The sequence below is a fragment of the Mytilus galloprovincialis genome, chromosome 5 (genome assembly GCF_965363235.1).
Source record: "Mytilus galloprovincialis chromosome 5, xbMytGall1.hap1.1, whole genome shotgun sequence".
NCBI lineage: Eukaryota > Metazoa > Mollusca > Bivalvia > Mytilida > Mytilidae > Mytilus > Mytilus galloprovincialis.
In genome coordinates, this window is record NC_134842.1 from 9,160,422 (window position 1) to 9,186,111 (window position 25,690).

Here is a 25,690-nt window from a genome sequence, read left to right on the forward strand (position 1 = left end):
CATTATGTTGAACAGTTATATTACTATCCTAACTACATTCATAATACCATGCTTATGAAAATACATCCAAGACATTCAATGTATTTGAAACATTATCTGCCAATATCGCAAATTTCGTATTGTCAACAAAATATGTATTGTACAATATGAAATACAAATTATTACTACGACATTATGAAGAACAGTTATATTACTATCCTAACTACATTCATAATACCATGCTTATGAAAATACATCCAAGACATTCAATGTATTTGAAACATTATCTGCCAATATCGCAAATTTCGTATTGTCAACAAAATATGTATTGTACAATATGAAATACAAATTATTACTACGACATTATGAAGAACAGTTATATTACTATCCTAACTACATTCATAATACCATGCTTATGAAAATACATCCAAGACATTCAATGTATTTGAAACATTATCTGCCAATATCGCAAATTTCGTATTGTCAACAAAATATGTATTGTACAATATGAAATACAAATTATTACTACGACATTATGAAGAACAGTTATATTACTATCCTAACTACATTCATAATACCATGCTTATGAAAATACATCCAAGACATTCAATGTATTTGAAACATTATCTGCCAATATCGCAAATTTCGTATTGTCAACAAAATATGTATTGTACAATATGAGATACAAATTATTACTACGACATTATGAAGAACAGTTATATTACTATCCTAACTACATTCATAATACCATGCTTATGAAAATACATCCAAGACATTCAATGTATTTGAAACATTATCTGCCAATATCGCAAATTTCGTATTGTCAACAAAATATGTATTGTACAATATGAAATACAAATTATTACTACGACATTATGAAGAACAGTTATATTACTATCCTAACTACATTCATAATACCATGCTTATGAAAATACATCCAAGACATTCAATGTATTTGAAACATTATCTGCCAATATCGCAAATTTCGTATTGTCAACAAAATATGTATTGTACAATATGAAATACAAATTATTACTACGACATTATGAAGAACAGTTATATTACTATCCTAACTACATTCATAATACCATGCTTATGAAAATACATCCAAGACATTCAATGTATTTGAAACATTATCTGCCAATATCGCAAATTTCGTATTGTCAACAAAATATGTATTGTACAATATGAAATACAAATTATTACTACGACATTATGAAGAACAGTTATATTACTATCCTAACTACATTCATAATACCATGCTTATGAAAATACATCCAAGACATTCAATGTATTTGAAACATTATCTGCCAATATCGCAAATTTCGTATTGTCAACAAAATATGTATTGTACAATATGAAATACAAATTATTACTACGACATTATGAAGAACAGTTATATTACTATCCTAACTACATTCATAATACCATGCTTATGAAAATACATCCAAGACATTCAATGTATTTGAAACATTATCTGCCAATATCGCAAATTTCGTATTGTCAACAAAATATGTATTGTACAATATGAAATACAAATTATTACTACGACATTATGAAGAACAGTTATATTACTATCCTAACTACATTCATAATACCATGCTTATGAAAATACATCCAAGACATTCAATGTATTTGAAACATTATCTGCCAATATCGCAAATTTCGTATTGTCAACAAAATATGTATTGTACAATATGAAATACAAATTATTACTACGACATTATGAAGAACAGTTATATTACTATCCTAACTACATTCATAATACCATGCTTATGAAAATACATCCAAGACATTCAATGTATTTGAAACATTATCTGCCAATATCGCAAATTTCGTATTGTCAACAAAATATGTATTGTACAATATGAGATACAAATTATTACTACGACATTATGAAGAACAGTTATATTACTATCCTAACTACATTCATAATACCATGCTTATGAAAATACATCCAAGACATTCAATGTATTTGAAACATTATCTGCCAATATCGCAAATTTCGTATTGTCAACAAAATATGTATTGTACAATATGAAATACAAATTATTACTACGACATTATGAAGAACAGTTATATTACTATCCTAACTACATTCATAATACCATGCTTATGAAAATACATCCAAGACATTCAATGTATTTGAAACATTATCTGCCAATATCGCAAATTTCGTATTGTCAACAAAATATGTATTGTACAATATGAAATACAAATTATTACTACGACATTATGAAGAACAGTTATATTACTATCCTAACTACATTCATAATACCATGCTTATGAAAATACATCCAAGACATTCAATGTATTTGAAACATTATCTGCCAATATCGCAAATTTCGTATTGTCAACAAAATATGTATTGTACAATATGAAATACAAATTATTACTACGACATTATGAAGAACAGTTATATTACTATCCTAACTACATTCATAATACCATGCTTATGAAAATACATCCAGGACATTCAATGTATTTGAAACATTATCTGCCAATATCGCAAATTTTGTATTGTCAACCAAATATGTATTGTACAATATGATCAACGAAACAACAAAATAGGCAAGCATTTACTCACAATAGCAAACAAGAAAAAAGTTGTATCGGGTCCTTTTATATCTGACTATGCGTTATGGGTTTTGCTCATTGTTGAAGGCGCTAAGGTGACCTATAGTTTTTAATTTCTTTATAATTTGGTCTTTTAGCAGAGTTGTTTCATTTGGCAGTCATTTTACATCTTCTTTTTAATATTAAACACAAATCAATAGCATAATTAGGCATTGTATATTTTTCATAAAGAAGTCATTTCTAAAAACCAAAAAGATATAAAAAGCATAGATGCTTGGCAAGTGGTACATTTTTCCGTTATCTCTATCCTAGACATTACATAAGAGATTACTGAAATATAATTTTGACAACCTGTCCTTCTTTTGTATAGATCTTGTAAATTACCTGAGCGCACTACCTGGAATATCAACGATATATTCTTTTGACAATTTGTCTCCCTTTGGAATATTAGCCTTTTCCATACGATCAATGTAATCTGTGTTTAATGTGTAATATTCCTCTGGAACTGTTCCTCCTTGACATATCTGTATGAATTATAGATAAACAGTACTTTTTACATTTTTCATTCGATAAGGCACGGAATTCAAATCACTTTAACAATACGGTATTTAGTTGGTTTCGTGTTGCGCAGTCTTTCGTTCTCTATATAGTATTTTTTTGTAGACTGCAGTTTTTTTTGGTCTCTTGTCTACTGAGATTTTTTTAAAGAGTATTTAGCAATAAGTTTTATGGGTTTCATGCGAGTAGAATAATTTTATTATTTCATTATTATCATGTTTATTTGGTAAATCTTTAATTCAGAGTTCATTAAAACTTCTCAGTCACTTCATATATGAGAATTTTGAACAGTATACTTTTAAAAACTGTAGCAAATTTATACAAACACATTTGGTAGAAACATCATCAACGGCCAATAGTTTGTGCATTCTACAAATGAGACATGTCAATACAATCTTTTTTGTCGTCCCCTGTCAACGGATATTGAATAACGATCAAAATATTCGTTACTGTTTTTATCAAATGTCGATTAATGCTAAAAGACATACGTTATGAAATAGGGGGAGGGTGGTAGTTGGTTAAGTAGACATTGAATAGCGGTGTACTACTATTGCCTTTTTAAGACACAAATTAAAATTTACTATCAATAAATGCATATAACAACATTATTCAGAGAAGATGATTTCAAGAAGATCTTTGCTACATATATTTCTGATTTGGTCAAGTAGAGATCCATGTTTTTGGAGGAAAGGCATGTTAAATTAAGGTTTAGAATTAGGAACATTTCAAAAAGACGGTACCAGTGTTAACCTGATATTATTTAAAGAAATAAAGTAAAATCACAAAAATACTGAACTCAGAGGAAATTCAATTCGGAAAGTCCATAATCACATGGCAAAATCAAATAACAAAACGCATCAAAAACGAATGGACAAGAGCTGTCATATTCCTGACTTGGTACAGGCATTTTCAAATGTAGAAAATGGAGGATTGAACCTGGTTTTATAGCTAACTAAACCTCTCACTTGTATAACAGTCGCATCAAATTCCATTATATTGTCACCGATGCGTGAACAAAACAAACAGACACAATAGGTAAAAATGTCAAAAGAATAGGGGTACAGCAGTCAACATTGTGATATCATCTTAATCACTATAAAAACAACAAATGTAACGAAGAAGCACAAAAAGGCATACATCAAATTTAACATAAGAAGAAACCGAATACCTTTTATATTTGATATTCATTGCACCTAACTTCGACTACCGTTTGTTGTTTCCCTTAATGAATATACCTTTACGCTTATTCCGGTTAAATATTTAAAAGTGCTTTTTAAAAGAAGAAAAAGGATAAACAGCAAATGTCTTCTTTATTTTCTATATCCTGAGATGTTATTGATTGACGATTATTTAGATTTATGGCCTAGTTTTAAACTGGCGTATAAAATTATAATCCTGGTACTTTTGATAACTATTTACACCACTGGGTCGATGCCACTGCTGGTGGACGTTTCGTCCCCGAGGGTATCACCAGCCCAGTAGTCAGCACTTCGGTGTTGACATGAATATCAATTATATGGTCATTTTTATAAATTTTCTGTTTACAAAACCTTGAATTTTTCGAAAAACTAAGGATTTTCTTACCCCAGGAGTAGATTACCTTAGCCGTATTTGGCACAACTTTTTGGAATTTTGGATCCTCAATGCTCTTCAACTTTGTATTGATTTGGCTTTTTAACTATTTTGATCTGAGCGTCACTGATGAGTCTTATGTATACGAAACGCGCGTCTGGCGTATAAAATTATAATCCTGGTACTTTTGATAACTATTTTAATAACATTTCGGATTTGGCAAGAAAAATCACATAATGTTACACGTAACACATAGGACAAAGTAGAATCACAAAAATACTGAACTTAGAGGAAAATCTAATCGGAAAGTCCATAATCACATGACAAAATCAAATAACAAAACGCACCAAAAACAACTGAACAAGAACTGTCATATTCCTGACTTGGTACAGGCATTTTCAAATGTAGAAAATGGTGGAATGTAATTACATTTCATGCACATCTCCATCAATTATCACCAGGCTTTGTTAATGTTCAATCGTAACATGTAAAAAGGTACTAACCTTTGATGCACACCTCGGGTTACCATCAGGATCTGTTAAGGTTCCACCATAACACATCGGAAGGTACTCGTCGTCAATGTACTTCTTCAGTGTTTCCTGGTAGTTTCCTGGAAAAGTGATATCCCAAATACAGTTTTCAACGCGACGTGTTTCCGCATGTACATTAAATAGAGCACGATCGTAATAATTCAAACATAATCTCCGGTGTGTGTACTGAAAAGCACTCGAAAACTGACACTGCTATCTCTTTTTTTTTTAACTTTTGTTCAATTATGATATGATAGATCTGTTTGTACTGAGATGTAATCTTGATAAAGACTAAACCTAGATTATTGAATTCAGAGACACACCATCAACATAATAAGTCAACTTGCTCATACACCTTAACAACCTTGAAATATGCATGGCATATATTAAATTGTGTTTTCTTCTGAATATAGCAATTTCATATTTCTTTTAATAAAATTTAAATCAAAAACCATATTTAATGTATACATTTTTGTACTTACCACCAATAATTTCAATTTTGTTTTTAGTATCTTTGCTAATCAACGGCTTACATAGCTTGTATAAGATAGGAAAGATCCCTGGAGCTGAAATACAAACATACAATTAATGTTGAAACAGTGACTGGCTTAGTTATATGATAGGAAATATCACTTTTCTGATACTGTGACTGGCTCAGTACAATAAAAAATAAAATCACAAAAATACTGAACTTAGAAGAAAATCAATTCGGAAAGTCCATAATAACATGGCAAAATCAAATAACAAAACGTATCAAAAACGAATGGACAAGAACTGTCATATTCCTGACTTGGTACAGGCATTTTCAAATGTAGAAAATGGTGGATTAAACCTGGTTTTTTAGCGCTAACCGTCTCACTTTGATGACAGTCTCATCAAATTCCGTTATATTTACATTGATGCGTTAACTAAACAGACACAATAAATGAAATAGTCAAAATATGGATACATTTGTCATCATCGTATAACAATTTTAAAAGGAACAATTTAACAGAACACAAAAACATCTATCTACAAACACATTATATAATAGGATAAGGCAATAATCCTGGTGATGAAATATTCACCAACAACTTATGATTGGTACTGTGATAGACTCAATAATAAGATGTAAAGGACCCCTGGTGGAGCTTAAGTATTAAGTTAAATTAATGTGTGATACGGTGAATGGATCAGTGATAGGATAGGGAAGAATCCGGATCCGAAATTTTAAGGTATAACAAATGTTTTAAATTTGTTAATGGCTCAGAAATAGGATAGAAAATATCATTGGAGCTGAAATATCTACATCCAGTTGACTTATTTTGAGAAGGACTTTATTTGCCACAAATGATCTCCAGCGTTGTCGTAAATACAACTGACGTCGACATATTAATAGTGACGTCAATCACATGCACCCCTATTTCTATTTCTAAATATTTACATTGCAAAATAAAACTTCCTTTCAGAATTCAAGCACATTATAAGGGGCCCAGTTGTCAGTGTTGTTATGTGTTATCCTCAATATGGTTCTATTTATGACTTTTAATCTGTTCAAAAACTTTGAATTTTTCAAAATATTAAGGATTTTCTACAACAGGAATAAACAACATGTATTTTAACTGTATTTGACAAAATTTTCTGAATTTTGGGTCCTTCAATTTTATACTTTATTTTGCTTTTTTGAATTTTTATTTTCTAACGAACGTCATTGATTATTCTTTTGTAGACGACTTGTGTATTTTACGTACAAAATAGTAAGTCTTGTATACAAGTGGAGTGTATTTGTAGTTTTATTTTAATGTACTTATTTAAAGTATCGCATTTAGTGTATTTAAGATAAATTAATGTTCCTATTGATAACTTATAGACAAGTTTTGTATGATGATTTATTAATCTATTCCATTACACGAATCATTAACATGTAAGACATGACACCTTTCACACATGACAATGACTTTTATACAAGCTTTTCTGTCTGTGAGGTTGACAACGATTGTCTTTAAATCGGACAGAAGTTAATATAATATTTAACCAATAAGCTAGATTTTTAAAAGAATTTTTGAAAATATATTTCAGTTATGAATATGAATAGGTTCGTTCGTTAAATAATGTGGCATTTACACAATACCAATCATGGCTACTGTTTGAGATCAGACAGCGCTAAGACACGAAAAGTAATAAAGTCGGATGACTATCCTTAGTGTCTGCAATGTCCTATCATTGTCTGAACGCAGTAGAATAGTTTGCAACAGATCCCTGTATATATAGAATGGTCCCGAGAAGGTGCGTTCCTTAATATTAGGGGAAACTCAATCGATGTTGTCTGGTCAGATTACAATCATGAATATGTTGTGACAGTTTCTGCTGCGTCGAATCAATATTGTTACAATGTCTGTGTTTTCTAGACGATATCCTGTTGAAGCAAATTTTCATTGCCATTTTATTTATAGATTGAGTCCAGATTGCATCTTGTTGAGGGAGACAGTATTTGCCGAAATCGTTCCGGAAAAGGCAATGCTTTTTTGAATTGAGCCACTCATACAGCTTTTTTAGAAAATTTCAATCCTGGTATCTATGATGAGTTTATTTACAACCACTGGGTTGATACAACTGCTGGTGAATTTTTTTATGCGAGGATATCACCATCCCAGTAATCAGCACTTCTGTGTTGAAATGAATTGTCATTGGTATTATGATAATTATCAATTATAACTGTTTAAAAAAATGAAATACTAAGATTTTACTACCTCAGGAATAGATTACCTTAGCTGTATTAGGAATTTTTGGTCCTCGATGCTCTACAACTTTGTAATTTGTCTGGCGTTGTTAATTTTTTTTATTCGAGCGTCACTGACGAGTCTTTTGTATACGAAACGCGCGTCTGGTTCAAATACAAAATGTCAATCCTGGTAACTTTGAGAGTTTATCTATTCATTAGTCTTAAGCATGCTACATTTGTATCTGTAAATGATGTTTGGATTTTAATATCCTGATATATTTATTTTGATCTATTTAATCGTGCACATTTACCATTGATGACAAGCAGTCGTTTGAGCATTTCCGGATAATTGTCTTCTAAAATCTTCACCATGTGTAGGTACATCTGTATACCTACAATACAAGAACATTCTGATTTCATTAGACTGCTCAACTCTTGATCATTTCAACTAAAAAACTCAAAAGGTTACCTGAGAAAAATTCTTACCTGATATCATCCGGAAGATGGTGCTTATCTCCACAGTGAAGGATTATCCGTTTAGCAGTGTAGGGTATGAAATACGCAATCCGTCCAATTCCTCGCGTAGGAAGAACACAATGAAATTCGCACATACATAAATAACAATAATAATTTACAATAATAAAGCCCGAACGGCTCATAATGTGCATGTTAATAGCATCTCCTCGTACCCATCAAGCTTTCTTTTATCTACCTCATATCGTACTCGTCTAACAAAGCAGGCGAATCATTTACAAATATAATAACAAGTACAATCTGAAATGAATATCTTTTTTATAATATTAGGCTATATTAGTTAACCGAGGTTCAAAATCGTTCATCGTTTTGGGAATCATAACAAACGAGCAACGCACAGAAGTAAAATCCGGGTGTGTCGACGGATGATTGACATCTCCTATGCATGCATATTTATACCCGCCATGCGAATCGAGACTCAGTAAAAATTGTAACGTTCGAGACAAGGTAAAATATTGTAACGTGAAAATGTGAAAAGACTTTACTACTGTCTTATATTAAAACCACCAAATGTCTATGGTGAGATTATCTACTTTAAAGGGATCGTTGACAAATGTCCTTTTTTGTTTTTGATGTTTTATAGAATTAGAAGGGCTTTAGGTAATACTACCTTTGAAATCTCGTTTTGGAAAGGCCAAAAATTTCATTGACGAACGACATTGCTTTTGTTAACTTAGAACGCCTGTAGGTTGAAATAAACCCTTCGTCATAAAGAAGTTTTTTAGGAAGTTTGGTAATAGCATGATTTGAATCAAAGATGATTGGCGTTATCAAAATCCAGATTTGTTAATTCACGGTTAACAGCTTTACACTTCACAAGCTCACGAAGTAATTGATAGCGGCGATTGTAACATGATAGACATACAAAAAATATAGTACAGATAAACTTGTCACCTGTGACACATATTTTTCTAATTCTTTCCTTCTTCACTGAAACTGCTAAATACTTCATAAATCACAGAAAAGCAATGCATGCTCATTTTAAAGAATTTTGTATGATCTTTCTGCGCATAAGACAAATTTTGTTAAATGATTTTATGCATTGTTAGCAATCAATTGTATACCTGGAGTCCATAGCATGTGCCTTCCAACTCCCTCCATATCAAATATAACAGTAAGTCCATCAATTCTGGTACCAGTCTGAAAAAACAACAACAAATAAACTCATCATAGATACCAGGATTAAATTCTATATTTACACCAGACGCGCACGCGCTTCGTCTACAAAAGACTCATCAATGACGCTCGAATCAAAAATGTAATCTATTCCTGAGTTAGAAAAAGCCTTAGTTTTTCAAAAATTCAAAGTTTTATTAACAGATAATTTATAATTATGAACATATCAATGATAACTCAAGTCAACACAGAAGTGCTGACTATAACAACGAATATTACACGTAACCACAATGTCATCCTATCATGTGTACATCTTGTACATGTACGATATAAAAGATAGCATAAACAATGCATAAAAGGTTGTGTATCCTCATTACTGCTTGTTCAACATCTCGTGTTTGTTTGACAGGAACTTTCAAGAAGAAAATTTAACTAATGAGATTTCAATTGTGATTTAAGGCTATAAATTTCAGAATTGGTTGCGTATACTACAGTTCTAACCGTTTAACTGGATTGGCTTATATCCCATGGTACCGGAGCTATATACACGGCCACTGTTCGCATGTTGTGATGAACACCAGTCATAGGTTTATATGGGGAGTAAGCGCTCACATACATGTTTGAGTCCGCCACATTTTTTATATGCCTATCCAAAGGCAGGATTATGTAATTTAGTGGTTGCCGTTGGATTATTTGTAATATTTGTTTTAAGCAATTGCATTGTATAAATTGTGCAGTTCTTTTTCTCATTTCAATTGTGTCACATTTCTCATATCATGTCTTCTATGAATGACTTTACGATCTTAGTTTTTTGTCATCATTATTTTCCTTCCGGTCGTCGTTTGCACTCTATAGTGGATAGTTGTGTCATTTGAACTAATTTTTGAAAAGTTGTGTCATTTTAGTTTTCAATCACACCTCATTACCTTATTGATAATAATAATTGTTTATGAATGACCATTTATTGAGATGTGTACGTCCTTATAAATAACGAATATATACCTGCTCTGTCCGTTTCTTCCAGTCTTCTATATTAGCCTCACAATGAAGAATTTTTGTTTTTTCAAGGTCAGATTTCTTTACAGAGTTCATTATGCCTCTCATGTCAAGTCTTCCATATAGTTCTACTCGTAGTGTAGATCCATCTTTAGCTTGACCAACGAGTCCACCAGCCAAATATTTATCAAGGACCTTATGAAAAATAAATTTACATAATAGCACTTAATTTTATATCTATATTATGGAAATAGAAAAACTTTCTTGAATAAATAAAAAAATATCTATCATTGTATATTATTTTTAACTTGATGATGAGTGAGATTTATTTCACCTAAACATTGAGCCGATGTGTTTGGTTATACAGACAATAACTTTTAATGTCTTTAAATATCATCTGTATTTGTACGAGGCTAGGAAACAAGGTGCATGCGAGCTTTTAGCGAGGCCCGTGTAGTAATACGATACAGTTATCACACATTCAGCTGAAGACGGGTTCGCAAAAAAAGAATGGTCAACAATAATACATCGCTGTAGGTGAATAATTATCTATTTTAAAATAACAAATAATTTCAACAGTAAAAACAAATAACAAACATTGTCCAATTTGAAACAGGAGTGTACGAGTTGTCCTACGCTTCAGACTTGACATTCACTAAACATGCATGCTGAAATTGACATGGTTGTTTTGTTACACCATCATACACACTGTAAGTTTTGAAATCGATATTTATCATCGAAGAAAAGACTGCTATTCATGTGTGTATGTTATCAGAAAATTGATGTGATTCTAATTTCTCTAACGAAATGTTTGAAAACAAACAGAAAGTAATCGTTAATTCGCAATTAATACGTCATTGGAATGCGACTGCTATACACATTCTGAGGTCACGCAGGTTCATTTTTTACTCAGTCCGGCATGTATAGTATACAGATACAGCATAGCGATATCTGTAGGGCTGTATCTGTAAAATAAGTGCAGTTTCCTTGAAATCTGTGCAGACAATTATATTTTAATGGTACATAAGTCAGACTTATTTTAATGTTTGTCTTGTCGAATAAGAAAACCTTTACAAAATGCACTATCTATAACATAATCATAGGTCTTCTGGACAGGCGGGTGACAATACAATAATACAATGATGACAACTTAATAAATCATTTGACAGATTCACAAAAACAAAATAAATATCCAATGATTGAGGTTAAAATCATTATCCCCAATATTTTTATTGATAGTTATTTATGTATCAGAATAAAATATGTTAGAAAATGTGTTTTGACACTTTATTTTAAACAATTACACATGTATGTCATAAAATCCAGTTTGAATTTTACCCGTGCGAATTTTCAAATTTTTTTTATGGTTTTGTTTTTTAACCCTTTAGTGAAAGATGCATGTGTTATTTAGCTTCTCTCCCCAACCTCGTTCATTGTCTATGTATATAAATGTGTTTATAGAGGATTAGTTTCGAGTTTACGTATCGGTCGCCACACGAATCAAATACTTCTAGATCATACACTGATTTTTTGTACAATGCACCAACTACATGTAAATGGTCTAGATAATACGTATACCAAACACCAAAAAATATATATTGTAATCTGGGTACACTTAAAAATATCATAAAATATGTCTATTTACCTCAGGTGGCTTGTAGTCTCTAATAAGATCCTTAACATGATTATTTTCCTTGTACGCCATGCTCTGTAGAAATGGAAATATTGATCTTTTAAGGAAATTATGAAATTATCACCTTGGAAACCAGTTGATTTAGAAGCATTAAGTGAAACAAATCATTTCTTATATAATCATATACATCGTTTAGACTTTCAGTCACTGTAAAATAAAGGTACAAAGTGACAAATATCGTAGTGACAAATATTAAATTTTCTGTATTTTGATATCCAAAAACAATAGTAGGGTGAACATGTGGCCAAAATATCAAATAAACATATATGATACAATTATACATCTAATATAATTTTCCATTCGAAAACAAAAATCAACATGTTACAATAAAATCTCAAAGGAACAAAGCAAAACTTGACTTCAACAATATCAACAATATATAATATTCCAAGTTTTGGTATCTGACATAGATAGTGTGATCAGAGGTTCTGGATGAGAGTTGGTCCTTCGTTTCATAATATTTAAATTTTTGGGTGTATTTTTTTTTTTTAATTTATAAATTATGCATTTTGTTAAATTCCCAAACAAATTACTTCTGAACACTTTTAAATTTAACTATCATTATATGATTTCTTTATTACGTTAGTCCTTTATTTGGTCAATGATACTTTTTTTCTTTTCCATAGCTATTCTTGATACTTTTGTACCTCATTGTTCGGTATTAATTTGTTTGCTTATTTTTCTCTATTTATTATTTTGTTTGCCATTAATCCCCATATTGTAAACCCCACACATACCCTCGTATATACAGGGTTCAATAAAGGATGACCTGAAATCTCTCCGCAGTTATGGTTAACGGTCAAACTCTGTGAAAGTAAAGACTTGTTCTTATCATGAAGTAGTCATGCCTTTTGCGACATTTATTAGATGATATAAGTCAGAATTGGTGAAAGTTTTATATTTCAATAACATAAATAGCCTGTTATTTTTATGAATATAATGTATTTTGAGAATATAAATGAGGCATGGTAAGAAAACACATAAAACTGTATCTTTGTCTCCTTTTTGATAGGATTCCAGAAAAAAAAACGTAATGTTAACTTACATTTCGAAGCATTTTCTCAGCCTCGTCTATGTTATAACACCTAGCTAAATAAAACAAATAAAAGCAAAACAATTGTTCTTTTCGCATTAAGTATTGCATACAGGCCTCGAAACTGCATATTGGTGTGATGAAATATTGAAATGATTTTTGATCAGTTATGATAATGGTGAAAAGATACCAAAAAAAGAGCAACGAAAACACTAGCAAAAAAAAAAGAAACTATATTAAAAGCAAAAAAAATAAAAAAATAAATGGAAAGACAAACATAGTTTTAAAATAACACTACTCAGAAAATTAAATGAAATATAGTTTCGTCCCTAACTTTACACCAAAACCATGTGATGAAGTGATGTGTACGTCCCGGAAGAATGGTGCTCGTCCTGTTGTTCTTGCAAAGTAAATATCCGGTGACGATTTGTATTCTGTGACGAAGAAAAGAAGAAAATTGCCGTCTATTTCAAAGAAATTCCAAATTAATGGTTAAACAAATTATGGGCTAACCCGTTAAACTTTCAAAGAGGTGACTTCTACTCAATGCTCTTCACCTTCGTACTTTATTTTACTTTTTTTTTTAACTTTTTTTTATTCGAGCGTCACTGATGAGTCTTTTGTAGACGAAACGCGCGTCTGGCGTATATATTAAATTTAGTCCTGGTATCTGTGATGAGTTTATCTACTTGCAATGTAACAATAAAAACAATTGGTTCCACAGCTTTCGTACAAATATGTGTAGAGAAAATAGACGGATGCAACACAAGCCCTTTAATGTCGTTTAGAATGGAAGAGGTATACTCCATAAATCTTGTTACTGAATTATAAAGAAGTATAGCATGGCTTTGATGATGAATGAAAACTATCAGGTAAATTGCAGGAAAATCACACTACTTGTAGACGTTGTAGTAGTATGATTATCATCAATAAATCAGACACTTAATCAATTACTATTAATTTTTTCCTTGACACATTATTGTCAGTATCTTTCATCTTGATAATTACATATCTACAATCACGCTAGAGATAAAAGACACACCTTACAGGTATTGTATTCTGAGTAATTATATGAAAAAAAGCAATTCTAAGTACACAAAGGGCTCACTTTTAGCTGTTTAAATTTTAGTGCGTTCTTTTCAGCCATGTGTTTGTTGTTTAATTGATACAAACAAAAGAAAAAATTCTGAATTTAATACGTCACAAAGTACAAGACCGTGAAACTTACGACATCCCAGTGTAAAACATCTCGTCTTTTATCGGATATGTTTGATCTGGGACTATTATAATAGTCCCAGGTTCGATGAACTCATTTAAGGTCAAATATCAAGTCATTAATTAGACCTACTCGAGAAATGGACGACTGGACCTCTAATCTGATGCAACTTGTGCTATTTGAGTTTTGTTTGCATACTCACTATAACAGGAAAGCAAAAAAACAAAAATAAAAAACAAAGCCACTGGAATTTCATGTGTACATTGTTTCGGATAATAACATTTGACCAGATAAGTATCGCAACATAGAAAACCAAGAACAGACCTAATTTTTAACTTATGAATTGATAGTAAAATTGTTTATGTTAATCTTTATACCAAAATTTACGACAGAAGTGAGATGTTTCCTTTCCTATTGCCAGTATAACTTATTCTTTAAGGACATTGTTGTCTCCTTGTTATGGATTGTTAATTTCAGCTAGTTCGATATACGCATATTTAATGAGACGTCTTAGATTTCAGTGGAAATAATAAAGACAGTATAGGTTGACATAAGATGTCTGTTGTTAAAGATCGACATAAAGAGACTTGTTATGATTTTGTTAGGTTGTTCGCAAACTATCTTTTTTTTCGTCTAAATTACCGACACCACCTTTCAAAAATATTCAAAGCCATTTCTTCTTAGTAAAACACAATATATGGCTTAACATATAGCCATTTTCTTGTAAGGAACATAGAAATACCATGAAATATAGGTTAATTTCATGGGACAGCAACCCAACAACTAAACAGAAAAGACAGACACGTACAGGTTGATATACAGTTATTATCTATAGACATATGTCAATATAATATGTCGTTTTTATTGAATAGAAAATAGAAACTTTCAAAAGTTGTTCGTCAACACGAAAGTTAAAACAATAATAACAATAACGAGCGAGAAAAAACGCATACAATTGAAATATGACAGACAATCACTATATAGAGTAGTTGCTGACTTAGAAAGTTAAAGGAAATTTTATATTAAAAGCTTATAAGATATTCAACTATCACTTTTCTGTAAATGCCTTGCTACATTGACAAACCTACATCGAACAATACCAATATGTTGCAGTTATTGCGAGAAATATTACACGTTCATTGAAGTTCGATACAAAAAAATATGTCCTTGTATAACCGAAGCTAAAAAAAGTATTTCAGACTTTTATAATAAAAGTCACGAACATTAACACCTAAACCTAGTTCAGTAATTAGAGCAATGTTTAAACAATTACAACTTTTTTCTTTGCAATGGAATTTCTCTATTGTATAGCCTTATAGTCGTGCAAACAAGATATTTTTCCTACAAAAGATATAAAGGCCTCACCCTGTAGCCATTTTTGAAGTTCAAAATCATCAAATTCTGGTTTTAGTACATCGGACATTCTGGATCGAAGCTAAAATTAAAAACAAAAAAAATATCTGAACTTAAACTTTGAATCCTCAACTTATAAAATGTGCGTTTTCTTGAGCATAACAATGATCATGCATGTTGTCACACGTTTGTAATGTCTATTTCTTATTTTCAAAATAAAGCTTCATAAGTTTTCAATAAAAATATCACGAAATCTTAATATGAATTCAGCTTTATTATTATTCAAAATGGTATCTATAGTAAAAACAAAATCTTACCACAGAAATAAACTCAGCCTTCGGATTTGTCATCGTGTATCATTCTGAAATCTCTTCAGTTCCGAATCCTATTACATACGGGTGCCACCATTAGGTGAAAATTATACTTCATATAAACACGAAAAAAATCAATGTAAGTATTGTGTAACACTTATTTACAGTTAGAATTAAGACAAACAACCTTGATATTTATTGATATAATAAAAAGGGGAAAAAAGGAGATTATAATTAATTTTAATAATTTCTTTTTATCACCATAGGAATCAACACCGTTTTAATTGGAAAAAAAAGGCAATGTCAAACTGATTTTCTTGCTTTATTTTTATTTATTTTGGACCTTTTTTTTATTTCAAGCTTAACTATGATGTTGAATGCTAAAATCATATTTTGAATGTTGAGAACGAATGTTGAAAATCGGATGTTGAATGTTGAAAATCGAATGATGAATGTTGTATGTTGAAAATTTATCCAACTTGACATTCGTGTTAAACTATCGGATCCTGCATCTGTCAAATAAAAATAAAAACTTTGCGCCAAAAGATTTTACTCGTATTTTTGTTATCATAATAATTATAATTCAAATATATACACGAAAACAGTGGTCACGTAAGATTGATTATCATGCTTAATTTTAAATTTTGATTGTCAGCTAATAAACTAAAATATACTGTTGCAATAGGTTTTTTGAAATATTTTCGTAAAGTTCCATTGTTTTTTGTAACTTGTCCAAGAAGCAGTTTTATAATCCTGGTAAGTCTTGTAATGACAAAAGAGCGTCTGGTGTACCAAATATTTAAGCACGGCATATTGTCAAATGCTAGTTGATGTTTACTCTCTGATGATACCACTAACTCAAGAATCAGAACTTCTATGCTGACATGCGATATCATACTTCAGGACCTTTTTAAATCATACGAAACAAAAACAAATCTTTACGACAAAAAGGAAGATTTCAGCTTCACCATTGTGAACTTTCCATTTCTATGAAGCAACATATTTCGTTGTTTACACTTATTTATAGTTTGATACCTTTGGTTTTGATCGTTTCTTGAGAAGAAGATTAATCCCGAAAAATCGACTATTTAAGATAGACTATAATTATAAACCATATATTTTTTAGGAATTGATTTGTTGTTCAAATGCAGTCTACACGGGGGATTTGTGTAGATATTTAAATTGGGGACCTTTTTAAATCATACGAAACAAAAACAAATCTTTACGACAAAAAGGAAGATTTCAGCTTCACCATTGTGAACTTTCCATTTCTATGAAGCAACATTTCAAAAGCGCATGCATAAGGACTGTACATCTTCCAACTGAGTTTGCATTTCCTATGATGATTTTCCTTGATAGAGTGTTGGTTAATGCTTACAAGTGAGCTATTTACCCAATGTTTACAGTTGGTGTAGTAGAAATTATCCCTTTGAAATATTCCTGGACACCATCACGAGTAGAGTGTGACCTACAAATAACCGCGTTTGCACTTACACAAGCAACAGAATGGATGCCAAAATTTTTGGAGGATTCACTTAAACCATTATGTAGCCCATGGAATGACTCCCGATTGGTGGGGTTCGTGTTGCTTAGCGTTTAGTTTTCTATTTTGCGTTTTGTGTACTGATGTTATCTTTTCGTAGTTTTTCGTATTTTGCCTTGGAACTTTCAATTTGTTTTCTTTTGAATCTTTTTGGTATCATTCACCTCTCTTTTAAAATACAGGTTTTGAATATTTTGTTCTAATTGTTCTTGATTCTTGACGAAGGTTTAACCCAGAAAATCAAATGAACGCGATAAAAGCATAACGTTTAGCATTTAATATTTCCTTAAAGATCTGTTAAGAGCTTTCCAATATGTTCTAGATGAATATTTATATCTAAGAAATTCCTTTTGGGATGCAAAACTTAATTGATACTTTGATGGGGGCTTTAATCAACTGGAGTATATTAATTGAGTAATTCTATATGGGCATGCGTTTTTCATTTTTTTTCTGTGTTGAGCAGTAGGGATAAATATGTAGCAACATAAATTTATATATGCTATGATTGCCAGTGAGACTCTTATATACCAGAGACCAAATGACGTAGACTTAAGGAACTATAAATCTTATAATAAGTGGGTATAAGAATGAATGTCAATGAGATAGCTATATATCAGAGACAAGGGTATGAACAAAAGTTCACAAAATGTGCTTCAGTAATGAGCAAACTTCAATACCGTGCAGCAAGAAAATTAATAGCATACAGTAAAAGAAGTGACAGAGTACGACGATTTAAGTTAATAACATTCAAAGAAAAAGAATCGTGTCAAACAGTATTAAATTTTAAACACTTGATAATAGGGTCCTGTCTTTGGTCAAATATATCACAATAATGTGACGGTTTAAAAAAATGTTTGGTTCGCTTTATAAGTATACCTAGCAGCTAAGGTGCAGCTTTTAAAGGTAATCTTTGAATAGTTATCAAAGGTTCCAGGATTATAATTTAATACGCCAGGCGCGCGTTTCGTCTACATAAGACTCATTAGTGACGCTCAGATCATAATAGTTATAAAGCCAAACAAGTACAAAGTTGAAGAGCATTGAGGACCCAAAATTCCAAAAAGGTTGTGCCAAATACAGCTAAGTTAATCTATTCCTGGTATATGAAAATCCTTAGTAAAACTGTAACAAAATCATTTATGATACATTTTGAAATTAAAAATGGTGGTTTTCATATTTCGTTGTATACACTTATTTATAGTTTGATACCTTTGGTTTTGATCGTTTCTTGAGAAGAAGATTAATCCCGAAAAATTGACTATTTAAGATAGATTATAATTATAAACCATATATTTTTTAGGAATTGATTTGTTGTTCAAATGCAGTCTACACGGGGGATTTGTGTAGATATTTAAATTGGGTACTTTCTGGAAGTGTTGTATATTTCAATTGATGATCTCATCAAGAATTAATCAAAACGGCTTTACCAATTGCTATAACAGTTAACTACAGATCAGTATTTATAAAATATTATCGCAAACATATAAATTGTACATACATTATTTAAAACAATTTGCAGCATATAAAGTTGCAATGTTTAAAATATAAAATTCTGTCATAGAATTCTGCAACTGAATGACAAATATATTTATAATCTGAAATCCAATTAGTGCACTAATTCACGTTCTATTGGCTCAATGTCAGTATTATTGCTATTAAGTGGATCCATTGTTGTGGTCCACTGTGTGTGTCCTGGATCGTAACCATTTACATGTGCTGTTTGGCTATGGCGATTTTTATTGTTTGTTTGAACTGGTTGCCATGGTATCCAAGCCGCAAAATTGGTGACGCTTTGAGGTTTTGGTCCTAGCATAGGATGCGTTTTGCTACTTTTTTCTGGCTTTCCCAATGAATTTATCAAAACCAATTCCTTGTTGATGCCTTGTTCCGTACGCCATTGATGGTTTTTGTGATCATAGAAGTTATGGCTGTTAGCATGACCCTGATTGGTTTGATGCACTCTTGGATAATTATTATGAGCCTGGTCACTCCAATTACTTTTGGTTGTGCGGTTTCTGCTTTGTTGTTTTTGATGGTGATCATATCTTGCAGTGTTAATGTCATTTTCTTGAACCCGATGTTTATTATTGTGCCCGTAGTCATTATTATTCTGACTGGTCAATGAATTCCCATGGTTAATGTGATTGCCGTCATGATTATTGTTAGTGCCATGATAATTGTTGTTTCCATGATTTATTTTGGTGCCATGATATTTGTTGGAAACATGACCAATGTTTGTTTCGTGACCAATGTTTGTTCCGTGACCAATATGTGTTTCGTGATTTATGTTTGTTCCATGCCCAGTATTTGTTCCGTGATCAATGTTTGTTCCGTGACCAATGTTTGTTCCGTGATTTATGTTTGTTCCATGCCGAGTATTTGTTCCGTAATTTACGTTTGTTCCATGATTCATGTTTGTTCCATGCCCAGTATGTGTTCCGTGATTCATGTTTGTTCCATGCCCAGTATGTGTTCCGTAATTAACGTTTGTTCCGTGATTTATGTTTGAACCATGACGCATGTTGCTACCATGATTACTGTTCATGGTATTCAAATGATTATTGTTTCTATGATCTCTGAAATTTTGAACTATGTGGTACTGATGGTTATTTCTGTATTTCTGCTGCATCCAATTATTACTATTTCTATGATTAGTATTTCCGGTTGGTTGAGTGATGCTGTTAAATTCGTTGCTTATAATTGTATGATCCAATTGATTCATAATTTGTGGGGAATTGTTTGCATTATTGTGCCTTTTCCCTACCCCTTTGATAAGTCCCCATACGTTAGTGTTTGAAGCTTTACTGTTCTTCGTTGGTCTCTTAAAACCTTGCCAAACATTGTAATTGTCCTGTTTATTAGTTACAGAATTATCCAATTTCTTTGTGTTGGTCTTCTGTTTGTGTTTTATACCTAATGTATCCCATACGTTGTTAAGTCTGTTCTTTTCTTTGATTCTTATTGGTTGCTTTGCTTTGTTCTTTTGTATGGCCTCACTTCGACTCTTTATGTCAGGTTTAGTATTAACCATTTCACTTCGACGTGGCGCGATCTCTTTATCTATTTTCATAGCATTGAAAGTAAAAATATCCTTTCTTATAGTGGCAGTAAACTTTTCGTTTGGGTGTTCAGGAGAGGTGCACGTGCACTGACAATCCATTGCTGCTACATCCTTTAGAGATAATAAGCAGTTCACCAGGAAAATTATCACAAGAAACATAGTTTACACCTGAAAAGAAAATTACATTTTTATAGAAAAATCAAAGGAGAATCTATGGGCACAATATATGTAAATGATACAATAACATTAGCAAAATCGTTCAATTGCACAATATATGTTATAGATTGACATTAGTGAAATTGTCTGTTGGCACAATATATGTAATAGATCGAACGACATTAGCAAGATAGTCACTGAACACAATACATGGTATATATCAAATATCATGTACAGCCCCTATGAATGCTTTCGATATGTTATCAGTGTAAATATGCCTTATTTAAGGGAATACGATACAGTTTTGATCCCGTATTTACAGTTTGATACAAATTTCCATACAGACTATTTTTTACCTGATTAAATCAAATATGCAATAAAAAATATACCTTCATGTTCTACTTTTTGAGTAAAATGATGTCAAAATTTTGTATATTTGCTCAAAATTCGGATTTGTGGCCGTATTTTCGCTTTCGAAAAAAAAACATAACTTTTTTGTTTTTAAAGATAAACACAAATTGTTTTTTGTTCAATAATTTGTAACTTCTGTTTTTTATACGTATCTTAAAAATTTATACATTTTAAATTCAGAAATAAGTTATTTTTATCAAATGTTCATGAATATAGAAAAAAACATCATTTTTGCTATACATTTATCGGATTAATAAAACTTGCACTATTTTGTTTTCATGAAAATTGGCACACATAATCTTCTCGCGTAATCAAACCAAATAGCATTTTAAAAAAGAGAGGTCCATGAACTCGTTTTTATGTTAAATGAGTTTGAATGATAAAAATCAGTCGAAAACTAAATGTTTTCCCGATAAGTCGTAGTTTGACGTCGCGAAAAAAAAAAACAATTTACGTTAGCAACGTCATTACCTACCCTGTAACTGTATCGTACGCCCTTAATTCTAGTTAATATGGAGACTGTTCATAATCAAACTGCAAAATGGTTATTTAGATATGGTATAAAACGGAATTTTAGTTAGGATGGTTAAAATACTCCTTTGAAGCAAATGCTTACATACGAAATATATACAACAATAAAGGTATCATTCACCCTGTGTCAGTTCTTTAGAAAATTTCAAAATAACTCCGGCTATGGAATAAGAAATTCTCAGGCAAAGATTTCTTTTTATGATTTGTTTTTCTTTTTGTGTTCCTTCGGACGAACGAAATTTATAAGATATTATTTTAAGTGGCGATATTTTTTTTAACTGAAGTTAGTTTGAACAACTTCGCACTTTATTTGACCTTTTTAGACTTTTTGGATTCAAGCGGCACTGATTAGTTTTTTTGTAAAACGCGCGTCTGGCGTAAATACAAAATTTAATCCTGGTATCTATGAAGATTTTTTTTCCATGAATATTTTATGATACTGCATACATAAAAAGATAACCAAAGGTAATATTCTAACTGTATATAAATCTTATGTACGATTTCTTTCCATCATCACCTTTTTATTAGGAGCTACCAGATGATCGAAGCAGATGTTATTTGTGTTACTTTGAATATAAAAAAGAAGATGTGGTATGATTGGCAATGAGACAACTCTCTACAAGAGACCAAAGGAGACAGAAATTAACAACTATATGTCACAGTACATCCTTCAACAATGAGCAAAGCCCATATCGCATAGTCAGATATACAAGGCCCCAAAATGACAAATGAAGTTCTTTTTAATTCACTGACAGTAATACTTTGGTTGAGATAAGCACTGTTAATATCAGTTGTAGTTTTTCATTCAAAATTTATCAAAATATCTATATATCACTTTCATCATATAACGCATTGTCTAAGTCCATATAATTATGACGTCTTGAAAGGGCATTGGACTATTTTAATATCTAAGTTATTTATACAAGTTTTTGGCAAAGTTCATGTTTCACGGTTTATAACCAGTGTATAATTGTCAAAATAAAAACATGTTTAATAACAGCATTACATTGATTATTATTGTCATAACAAACATTAATTAGTTGTTCACTGTAATATCCTCGTCACGAAAAACTGAGTTATGTATTCTTTTTTTAATGCGTTGCATGTTGTAATTAATGACCGCTTAATATTATTCCTGGAAAAATATGATTTTTTTTTATTTCAAAAACGATAACATAACACATTTTTTGTTTTAGAATATAAGATTTGAAAGAAAACTAAACTCTTCAATCAGTCATATAGAACAATGATGTAGAAAAAAGTGTGTCGTCTCAGTTTTATCGAGTGTCGAGTGTTTTATTGTAGTGCATTGGTAAAGTAGTTGCGGACTTCCTTTTAAGGAGGTTGAACGGATTGTATGGTTAACAATGTTAACACATTAGAAATGTCTAAGAACACTTATCCAGACTCATGTCCTGTGTGCTTTATTTTATTGTAAGTAACCAGGGATATCTCTTCCAGAAACACAATTTGCAAGTGTTATGTGTCTTATTTATAATTTAGCTACATTTTGATGTTATATTTGGTTTTATTGAACTTCTAGTTTTATATTTTAATTTCTCCAATTTTTGTGCTGATTTCAGATTTCTCATATTTCTTATCACTAGTTAAATATCTTTTCTCAGCAAATGATTGTTCGAAATTCAATTGCGACGTTAAATTTTCTTGATTTTTTTTGAATTTCTTATTGTGACGTCACCTATAAAGAACACATCTTCCTACAAATCTTTGAAAAGGATAGATAAAAATCATAAGAGATACAGATTCCACCACTAAAACTCTTGTATTACGATGTTTCTCCACTTTCAACAGTCAAATTCTAATTATTAAAAAACTCAGCAAGCCTCCCACTTTAAATACCAAAATTTAACTGTCTCGAGTGGAAACATATCTTAACACACTTTTAGTAGTGATGGAATCTATATGTGGAAAACAATTTAATTCCAGCACTATTTAAAAGAACAAATTTCTTTAAAATTTCATATTACGTCTTAGTTGATATCATTGCCGGTGCATTGTTTTATTTTATACCCATCATAAAGTACAGGTTCAAATCTTGTTGTTATGTATTGCATAATTCATTGTATATCATGTCACTGACTTTAGGCAGAAGTCTAGAACTCTAAAAATGAACGTTCATTGACACTGGCGAATATTTATGTGAGAATATTAATATTTTATGAAAGATAATTTAAATTTGTTAAAATATGGAGGTTATTAACACGATATTATTAAAGCTATTGACCGTCTTACTTCTGCCATAAAACATCCTCTGCTACCATTCATTCCAGCAAAATCATATGATTCGGTTATTCTGTCGGTGATAATTATTAATTTATAATGTAATAACATAAGTCATGTACAAGGAACCGGCTCGTATATTTAAAATTTAGAGTCATTAACGCCTCAAAATGCTGTGTCAAAATCAAAATGTATCCATATCAAGGTGATCATTTGATTTTTCCTTTCTTGTTTATTCTTGCAGGAAAGAGGCGGTAAATTTGAAAAGGACTATCAATATTCAAAAGTTGAAAACCATAGAAAAGCATTTGGTAAAACAATCACAGAAAAAAAACGGTCTTCAAACACTAAATTTTGCCAAATAAAGGCAACAGTAGTATACCGCTGTTCGAAATTCATAAATCGATAAAATAACAAATTCGGGTTAAACACTAAAACTGAGGGAAAAACATCAAATATAATATATGAGGAGAACTACGACACAACAGAAACACAATATTTAAATGTAACACACAACTTTAATATAACAATGGCCATTTTCCTACATGTCATTTAAAGAAAAAAATGGTGGGTTAAACCTGGTTTTGTGGCATGTCAAACCTCCGGCGTTTATGGCAAGGTTAAATATAACATTAAATTGTCCACATTACATGACAGGACTACAATACAATAAAAGGGAGAACATATAGGACAGAAAAACACACACAAAAGTGTCAAAGAGCACACACTTTTTTTCATTTAAGCTAAACCTCCCAAAGAGACACCATAGTTGTGTGACATTGCATGCTTTTCCTTTTTTTCTCGCTGAATGATTAAAACCAGTTGTTTACATTTATTGACTAATCATATTATATTATGAATATTAAATAATGATATACAATAGATGAATTATTACAATAAATGCTACAAGTAATGCAGAAATAAGTATACAAAACGTTATCTTATCAATTATGATATTTGTGGATTTTCAATATACTAAGTATTACATGCTATAAGGATACAGTAACATATTTCTATATAAGTCTGGTAAAAAAAACTGAAATTTGATATTTCTAAAAAAAATTAAAAAAAAAAGAAACAATAAAAAATTTCCTTAATGATTATTACAACTATAGATAAAATAACAATTCTTACCACTTCACTTGCTCATAAGAACAAAACAACTTACTTTATTGCTGTATTATTGAGACGAATAATTACTTGTTGATATGTCCTATGAGTATAATGATTGGTCTAGTCAATGTGACCAAATCAGCATACGATACGGAAGTGTTAACAGTACACATGTTTTAAAAATAACTTTCACCAGGTTCGATCAAGACCAAACACTTGGGTATCAGAACTAAATCAAATGGATATAAACTAAACAGTAACAACACACTGACGACAAGGATAGAGTAATAAAGTTAACAAACGAGTACTTCATGTATGAGTATACTATAATCATCGCAAGTTGGTCAGTTGTTACAAGACGGAGGTGCTATAAATGTTCATCGATGGAGCTCTTTTGAAGTTTATTATCGCATTATGTTGAAAACAGACACTCCTGTTTAGGATACTGCTGAATATTTACATAAT

The 25,690-nt window shown here is 31.1% G+C and overlaps 1 protein-coding gene across 1 annotated transcript in view; it reads right to left on the minus strand.

Moving 5' to 3' along the window:
- Window positions 1–16,257, minus strand: part of LOC143075091 (retinal-binding protein-like) — an 18,879-nt gene extending 2,622 nt beyond the window's left edge. Inside the window, exons 1-10 of the mRNA XM_076250382.1 lie at window positions 16,176–16,257; window positions 15,871–15,940; window positions 13,302–13,345; window positions 12,209–12,271; window positions 10,570–10,758; window positions 9,516–9,591; window positions 8,229–8,309; window positions 5,699–5,782; window positions 5,190–5,296; window positions 2,941–3,080 (exon numbers count right to left, since the gene is read on the minus strand). Coding sequence (XP_076106497.1) covers window positions 2,941–3,080; window positions 5,190–5,296; window positions 5,699–5,782; window positions 8,229–8,309; window positions 9,516–9,591; window positions 10,570–10,758; window positions 12,209–12,271; window positions 13,302–13,345; window positions 15,871–15,940; window positions 16,176–16,208 — 887 coding nt within the window. The 5' untranslated portion in view covers window positions 16,209–16,257. The remainder of the gene's footprint in view (window positions 1–2,940; window positions 3,081–5,189; window positions 5,297–5,698; window positions 5,783–8,228; window positions 8,310–9,515; window positions 9,592–10,569; window positions 10,759–12,208; window positions 12,272–13,301; window positions 13,346–15,870; window positions 15,941–16,175) is intronic.
- Window positions 16,258–25,690: the final 9,433 nt, after the last annotated feature.